Source organism: Thunnus maccoyii, chromosome 9 (assembly GCF_910596095.1).
Source record: "Thunnus maccoyii chromosome 9, fThuMac1.1, whole genome shotgun sequence".
NCBI lineage: Eukaryota > Metazoa > Chordata > Actinopteri > Scombriformes > Scombridae > Thunnus > Thunnus maccoyii.
In genome coordinates this window covers 59,157-68,012 of record NC_056541.1, presented here as the reverse complement: position 1 = coordinate 68,012, position 8,856 = coordinate 59,157, and the positions used below count along the sequence as shown (strand labels likewise).

Genomic DNA, 8,856 nt, shown 5'->3' with positions numbered 1-8,856 from the left:
TCATTCAGGAACACATTAGGGTACCATTGGGGTACAAGAAACTCAAAACAAGAGTCAATAGCAACAGCAAAATAAGCTGTTTAGCATTGGCAGAGAGGATTTGGCAAATTTTTCATGGGCGCAACCCACATACTCATCTCTGCTGCTCATCCCACAAATGCATGTTCTTTACAAATGTGGCACCATTTAAAAGGGAAATAAACAGGCTTTCCAACGATTTATTGACAAGAAGCATTGTTACAACAAAGAAATAATCTACCAAACACAAATCTCCTTACTTTTTATAAGGAGATTACAAAAAGTAAAGGACTGACTGTGGGGGGGTTTGATGTATTGATGTATTGATAGATTTTACTGGATGAGTGTAAATACACTATAACCCTGTGGTCTGATGTTTTCTTTCTATCTAATATCCTGTGTGGTACAGGTGGGTCCTTCAGCCCCAGAGGAGGGCTGGCAGGTATACAGCTCAGCTCAGGACACTGATGGTCGATGTGTTTGTACAGTGGTCGCTCCTCAACAGACCGTCTGTTCCAGAGACGCTCGAACCAAACAGCTAAGACAGCTGCTGGAAAAGGTACGAATGTAGCGTGTCTTTTTTCATTTATTTATTTATAAGGACAACACACATTAACTGACATTTCTGTGAATGTGCCAGTGTTAGCCTACTCTTTCGTTTTCAACTGCAGTCCTTTGGCAAGATCTTTTGAAACCTATAAAGTGATCAACTTTACAGAACAAAGACAACAAGACACCATAAAGACAGCAACAGCAACAAAACAAGAATTCTCAAGACAGAACACAAGCCATGCAGGGCAACAGGAAACATCAAAATATCAATACAGTAACAACAAACACCATTTCAGCATAAATAGCTATGAAAACAACACAAAGCAACAAAACACAGCCAAGTAATACTGACCACAGCCGTTAACAGTAAACATAAGTAAACTAGAATAATCATTATGTTAAAAGATACAGTTGCTTGTTAGTGAAATGGTAATATACACCGGAACACAGAATTGTAAGACACAACTATAGAAAAACATACTAGATTTTTAATAAAATACTAGCAGATATTCCATGCATACCCAGGTCATGCAAAGTTGGCTTGGATATGTACGGACATGGGACAAGTTAGCAGCTGGTTAGCCAGTGATAATTATGATAATGATAAAATGAGCAATGTACTATGTAGGTTAGAAATGTTTACATCTGACTTTTCAAAAGCCAGGCCTTTTGTCTTGGTATGAAGATGTGGTAGGTGGTACAGTTTCTTATTTCATTTGGTAGGGTGTTCCATAATTCAGAGGGTCTTACAGAAAAGCATATTTGGCTGAAGGAGCTGGACCTGAAAGCACTGGCGCTGGAAGTAGGGAGGCCAAGGGGCAGAAGTAGGAAGGTGAATTTGAATCCACAGGATCTCTAGTCTTTTCACATATTGATCATCCTGCACATTGAATAGCAGATGCTCTTGAATATATAGGATAACACCTCCTCTTTTGTTCCTGTCCTTCTTTATAATATTGTATCCTTTGAAATCAATTTGTCCATTTGTCATGGTTTGGTCAAGATGAGTCACAGTAATAGCAAGCACATGCAGATTATTCTCCTAGACAACATTTAGTATCTCATCCAACTTATTTACCAAACTGCTCACATTCACATGAGCCATATGTAAACCTTCCTTTGAAGTGTAAATTAATAGTCAGTTTGACTTGGTCATGTTGGGTTAAATTGCTGTTGTATATCATTTCATTCTTAAAGATAAAACAGACAGAAAGGCAGTCAAATGTTAAAAAAGCCACAGAGTGATCTCTGAATCTTTGTTCAATTGCCCATCAATGTATAATTTGTCCACAAAAGGAAACTTTGTTGTTTGTGGTTCCTCAGATCATCAATTTGAGCTTGGCTGAATTCCAAACTTAGCCCCAGGTTGTGGAGATCTTTCTGCAGCTTGACCAGCGTATCTAACTTGTCAATTCTCTATTGATTGCATCAGGGATATCTCCACTTCAATGATTTATTCCCTCGCACTTATGGAAGATGTCAACCGAATGTGAGACTTTTTGGGTCAGGAAGTTCCATGTCTCAAAGACGGCTTCCACTTCACTTTGACTCTGATGAATCTGATGAATCCAGTTTAGTGGATAATCAGAATTTATAATTTGTTGGCCAAGCATGAAGTTAGTAACTGTATCCAGAACAAAAACACCAGAACAACATGGTATGGGTGCAAACACATGCCGGATGTCCTGCCAACATTTGTTTGAACAACATCAGCTTGTATTCTTCTGACTAACTGAATCAAACCTCATTTGGGAACATTTCGTCGATTGCTCGTCTATGGCATCATTTTTGTTGGCAGGTGAGATTCTTCCATCTTCCAGCTGAATGCGCCTGAATCCTTGCTGAATTCTGCGATGAAGTCAGTTACCACCACACCAAATGCCACGATTGGTCCAAATCACAAGTGTCTGTTGATTTGGACATCTCATATGGAAAAGTTGTGGTATATTAGCAAAATTGCAAACTCTTGCAAATATTGAGGACATTTCTTGAATTTGCGTTAAATATTATGATTGCAAAATTGCAATTTCCTGGAGGGACAATAAAAAAACAACCCCTTGGCTTGAGTGGCTTTCTGGGTAATATTAACCCAGTGTGTTGTTGCTATATTGACCCAAACTGGGTAAAATTGTAACCCAGTGAGTACGGGTAATGGCATTACTGAGAGTAATGCTGAAGAGTGTATGAGTTACTACTAGTTTATCATGTATCATGCATGTATCTGTTGTTGTTGTTGTTGTTGTTGCTTCTTCTAGATGCGGCTTCTCAGATGCTGCTCATGGGGGAATTGTTGGTTCTCTCTTTCTGTAAATTAAAGAGTATGGTCTAGACCTGCTCCATGTGAAAAGTGCCCTGAGATTACATTTGTTGTGATTTGACACTATATAAATAAAATTGAATTAAATTGAATTGAAGTGAACATACACACACAAGTAAAGTAAGCATGAAAACAATAAAGTAATGTTAGCATATAATTCCTGCTGTTTGCTGTACAGGACAGATACTTGTAACATTCATAATGTTAGCTTTCTGAACATCTGAAAATTTGCCTGCACACATCTCACTAATGGCCTTGCAAAAACCTGTGTGTCTATAGGCTACCAGTAAAAATGGGCCTGTCTGGGGTGCGGTGAGCTGCATTCTGTGGAAAATCTGAAGCAAGCAATTACAGTGTAACCTCAGGTCACCTGCTTGCCAAAAGTTGAAGGACCTACATACACACTCATTTGGCCGGCAGCCCTTACACAGGAAGTGAACGTATTCACACCAAATCAACCAAATACAATTTGAAAACACAACTGCTGGCAGGACTATGAGACACAGAGTACAAATAAACATTTTCATTTCATAGTTATTTCATAATATATAATGAATTTGTGTTTAACATGATAGTGTTTCCTTTTTGGATAACTGTAATGGGGACAGCACCCCGCATTAACTAGCTGCTACTGATACTACATACAAGTATAAAATAAACAGCAGCGTGAATGTCTGTGAATAAGCTCCAGGCATGTTCACCTTCATGCAGCCTGGAGGAGAATAATTCCTTCTTCACCTGGTAAATGTTGTGATATTGTGTCATTCAGGAGCAGAATGTGAGCCAAAACTAACTGTAACACTGATTCTGGTAAGATATTTAATAGAAACGTACTTTTTGTAGTACAGCTGTAGCAGTACTACTATTGTAATATTAGTTGGTAAATGTGGTGTTCTATCATCCAGGTGCAGAATATGAGTCAGTCTATCGAAGTTCTCGACCAGCGCACTCAGAGAGATTTGCAGTTTGTGGAGAAGATGGAAGTTCAGCTGAAAGGACTGGAGAACAAATTCAAACAGGTGGAGGAAGGACATGAGAGTAACATCGCCAGGCAGTACAAGGTATCGCCCACACCATGACATCATGCCTTAAACTACCAATCAACAAGTCAGCTTACACATGACATCATGTCTCTGATCAACCAATCAACAAGTCAGCTAACAAATCAATGTATGAGCTGTTTTGGGAAATGCATCTTCAGTGCTGACAACTTTTAAAACGTTTCAAGAAACGTGCCAAAGCAATTTAGAAAAACTGTAATATGACTCAGGCAGGTCTGAATCTTACAGTAATGTTGTTCTGGTGTCACCGAATGTAATCCGGGATTTTGTAGAAAAATCAGTTCTGATGTTTGCTGCTCACAGATGCTTTGTGTCAGATTCTTTCCTTTGACTTTATGACACACATAATAGTATATAATATTTCTACAGCTACAAAAACTTTTTACACGTGCAAATTATTTCTGTATGCACAAAACTTTTACACATGCACAAAATTTTTCTACAGCTTCAAAACATTATTACACTTTCACAAACTATTTCACAAGCTCAAAATATTTATGACCTTTATTTGATTCCATAAATGTTCTGTGTTCTGCTACGCATCTACACCTGTCCCCTGTTACACACAGATTCAGGTTTATACGGTGGAATTGTGATAAAGCAGCCATTATGGATAAATACTGAGCTCCAGAGTCCAAGATAAACCTCACAATGCATTAAATTAAATTGCAGTGTTTTAATTGTGTTCTGAGACATCAGTGGTTCTGCAAGTGGATGATGACAGTTGAACAGGAAATGAAGTCACTGTCTGATGTCCCTCCTCCTCAGTGTTTGAACACTTTACAATAAAATCCTTTAGTCTTCTGAGTGTCTCTGATGTCTGTCTTTCAGTCCATCAAGGCAAAGATGGAGGAGTTACGTCCTCTGATCCCGGTGCTGGAGGCCTACAAGGCAGATGCTCTGCTGGTGCGACAGTTTAAAGAGGAGGCAGCAAATGTGACTGAGCTGCTGAGCTCCCTGCAGGAGCAGTTGGGAGGTCTGGACTATCAGGAGCTCCACAGCAGAGTGACAAGCCTGGAGGACCGTCTGAGGGCCTGCATGCAGAGGCTGGGTGAGTCAACAAACAAATACACAACAGTGTCCCACTGAAAACCATCTCTCACTTCACCTCACTTTGCCTTCAATCATTTTCACAGTAACTTTAGTTTCAGTAAAAAGTAGTTCCAGTAAAAAGTGTTACCAGTGGATGATCCAGAGTAACTAGGACCTGGTTTCTCAAACAGATGCTGTGATTAACATTTTAAATGTCATCTTTCAAAACTGGCAGCAGCACAGATTTCACCTCCATCATGTTATGGTGAAGCAACAGCTGTAGTTTGTGTAATGTTTGTGCTGTTTCAATGCAATATATTCTTCCATCCAGGAAATAATTAACTCAAATTCATGAAATTTCCACAATGTTTGCAACAGCTTGCAATTTAACTAAATTACAGCAACTTTTTCCGCATAAAATGTCCAAATCAACAGCCGTTTGTGGTTTGGACCAATCGTGGCGTTTGGTGTGGCGGTAACTGATGTCATTCAGGTGGAAGATGGACAAATCTCACCTGCCGACAAACATGATGCCATAGACGAGCAAAACAATTCCCAGATGTTCCCAAATAAGGTTTGATTCAGTGAGTCAGGAGAATACAAGCTGATGTTGTTCAGATAGCAAAGATGGACATAATCTGCCTCAAACATAAACATCAAACTATATTTTTATGTTGATGGATTTATTTTGGAATAACATTATTGATGATTTTATCTGCTGCTAATGTTGAGCTGAAAGTTTATTTAATAAAGGCTATCAATGGAACTCAAGTACAGTATTTTCTGTTTTATAGAACTTTGAGTCCTCATGGTTCTCATGTTCAGAAAATACATAAACATTAGAGCTGAAATATAGTTTTTTCTGTGATCTGCGGGATGCTTTTTATCCAAGGAAGTCATTACATAGGACTATTCATTGGTAGCAGTTTAAAAAAACAAAAACATTCCTGCAATTTTAACGCAAAAAGAGCACATAAAACATTGCAAACTTATCACAATTCATGAGAAAATCTGCTGCAAAATTAAGCATTTTTGGCTGCATTAATCACAAAAAACTGTAAAATCCTGGGGGGAGTGAATCTATCTGGAAGTATATTTTGTCTACTCTGTACCTTTATGTGTTCCTGTTTGTGTTTCAGCCTGTGGGAAGCTGACAGGAATATCTGAACCAATCACCATCAAGACGTCTGGGTCAAGGTTTGGATCATGGATGACTGACCCGCTCGCTCCAGCCGGAGACAACAGAGTGAGCATCATCAACAACAATAACCACAAAACACAACAATGATACAACAGCAAGACATGACGCCAGCAGTTATATCTTAGCTAGGAAACTACACATTTCTGGAGTTTCAAAGATGTGGCTGTTTAACAGGCAGGGAGACGCCAACCAGTGGCATCATGGGAAGTGTAGGATCCAGTGTTTTTGGTGTCGAGATATCTTGCACAGATTTTGAGCATTATATTTTTGATCTGTTTGTCATATGGCCAACTGTTGTATGAAAGAGGACTGATTTGGCATTTGCAAACATCATAATCAGCTACCCAGATTTTGGAGTAAAAGCTATTTAAGTAAATTTTTACTCAGTACTGAAACAAGATCCAAGTTGAGACTGATGGGATTGCAATGAGTCATGGTTTTCACTCTGTGTAGGATCATGGAGAGATGAACCAGAACCAGAAAGGACATGAAGGAAAATTTGAAATTGCAGTTAGGATGTAGAAAGAGCATATTAGTAGAGTACGTACTCTGGGAAGAGGAAGGTGTTCAAATCATTTTTGAAGACAGGGTGAAGTTTGGTAAGTCAATCCAACACCAAGACAGCACACAGGAGAAGTGACAGTAAGACTAGTAATGATTTATTGGCAGACAGGAAAAAGAAGACTCTTAAACCAGAATGAGGGAGTTCAGGTATGTGGGTGCTGAGCTAGTGGCCACACTGTAAGTGAAAATTAGTGACTTGAACTTAATGTGAGCAGCAAAAGGGAGCCAGTGGAGAGTAATGAAAAGTGAAGTGACATAAGCTCTTTTTGAAGACCAGGTGTGCTGTTGATGACATAATGATCAAACTGTAGGCATCAGGGTCAATAAAATATAACACGTTTTCCTGAACATATTCGTACATCACATTAGTACCAAAAAGAAGAAAAAAAAAACATGATTTATTTCTGGATTCTTTGACATCATTGTAGTCTTTAAATTACTTTTGGTTTCATCCCTTACAGGTGTGGTACATGGATGGTTACCATAACAACCGCTTTGTTAGGGAGTACCAGTCAATGTATGACTTCATGACAACAGATAACTTCACCTCTCACCGCCTGCCTCATCCCTGGTCTGGTACTGGTCAGGTGGTTTATAATGGCTCCATTTACTTCAACAAATTCCAGAGTCACACCATCATCAAGTTTGACTTCAGCACATCGCTCATCAGCCGGTCTCGCCAACTCGACTTTGCTGGCTACAACAACATGTACCACTATTCCTGGGGGGGACATTCAGACATTGACCTCATGGTGGACGAGGGTGGGCTCTGGGCGGTCTACGCTACCAATCAGAATGCTGGAAACATAGTTCTCAGCCAGTTAAATCCAAATAATCTGCAAATAATCCGCAGCTGGACCACCAACCACCCAAAACGCAGTGCAGGTGAGGCATTCATGATCTGTGGAACTCTGTATGTTACAAATGGGTACTCAGGTGGAACTAAAGTGTACTATGCCTACTCCACTAACTCTTCCACCTACGAGTACATCGACATTCCTCTGACCAATAAATACAGCCACCTGTCCATGCTCGACTACAACCCCCGAGAGAGAGCACTGTATGCCTGGAACAATGGCCACCAAGTCCTATACAATGTAACACTTTATCACATCATACAGTAACAATAAAGAACAAACACTAAGAATAAAGAACAAACACAGTAACACTGAGGAACAAACACTAAGAATAAAGAACAAACACAGTAACACTGAGGAACAAACACTAAGAATAAAGAACAAACAGTAACACTAGAGAACAAATACAAGTCCTTGATAACTTAACTGCACTGCATCATATATTAATATTAAGAGTAAATATGCTAAGACACATTGTCATATTCTCAGTGTTCTATAGTCAGAAGACAGGATTGTCAGGTTTCCCTGTGTGTGTCCAGGATAGAAGCTGCATTAGCTTAGCTAGCTTAGCACAAATAAGAGAAACAGGTGGATATTCCAAGTGTGTCTGATTGAAATGTTGTATCTTGTTAGCTAACAAGTCAGCAGCCCATGTTGTTGTGTGCTGACTTTAGTTGTAATTAGAGTTCAGACAGAGGAGGTGAAACCTGACAATTTTGAGATCCTATGTTCAGTTACTGCACCCAGTTGCTCAACAAAAAGCTCCAGTACTGACTGCTGCTAAAACCACAATGTTTGTTTTTTACTTTTGTATTTCTACACCTGTTCAGGTGTAGAAACAGCATAATTTGTGCTAAGCTAGGCCAAACACATCCTGGGGGATCTCTGTACAGGAACATAAATACCCAAATGTTGGACTGTTACCTTATACATTTGAGTTTTTTCATTAAATGAGTATGAAGTTAAATGTTGAGCCCGTTTTTCAGATAATGATCCCATTAACTGACACAAATGCACTTGAAATGTAAACACACTGAAACAATTATTCCAACTAAAGTTTGTCTTTCACAATAAGAAAACACAGAAATGTATGTTTGATGGTTGACACTAAAGAATGCTACACATCTTTTATGAATAGATATTTTTATGGGACACTTTCTGACTTTATGAAATCAGACCCACTGGTGTGAATCTGAACAATGTTATTATTAATAATAAAAATAATAAAATAATAAGTCCTTTCCTTACTGTCAT

The 8,856-nt window shown here is 39.0% G+C and overlaps 1 protein-coding gene across 1 annotated transcript; it reads left to right on the top strand.

Moving 5' to 3' along the window:
• Window positions 1-293: 293 nt before the first annotated feature.
• On the top strand, window positions 294-8,774 carry LOC121903577 (noelin-like). The gene is made up of 5 exons (XM_042420736.1): window positions 294-577; window positions 3,793-3,948; window positions 4,780-4,999; window positions 6,120-6,226; window positions 7,207-8,774. The coding sequence occupies exons 1-5, from the start codon at window positions 392-394 to the stop codon at window positions 7,867-7,869; spliced, it is 1,332 nt and encodes a 443-aa protein (XP_042276670.1). The 5' UTR covers window positions 294-391; the 3' UTR covers window positions 7,870-8,774.
• Window positions 8,775-8,856: the final 82 nt, after the last annotated feature.

Bases quoted from the DNA above. Each gene is read 5' to 3' on its own strand.
- LOC121903577 (XM_042420736.1), top strand. From the start codon at position 392: ATGTTTTCTTTCTATCTAATATCCTGTGTGGTACAGGTGGGTCCTTCA. The intron at 3,949-4,779 runs GTATCGCCCACA...TCTGTCTTTCAG, and splicing joins ACATCGCCAGGCAGTACAAG to TCCATCAAGGCAAAGATGGA. The intron at 5,000-6,119 runs GTGAGTCAACAA...TTTGTGTTTCAG, and splicing joins GGCCTGCATGCAGAGGCTGG to CCTGTGGGAAGCTGACAGGA.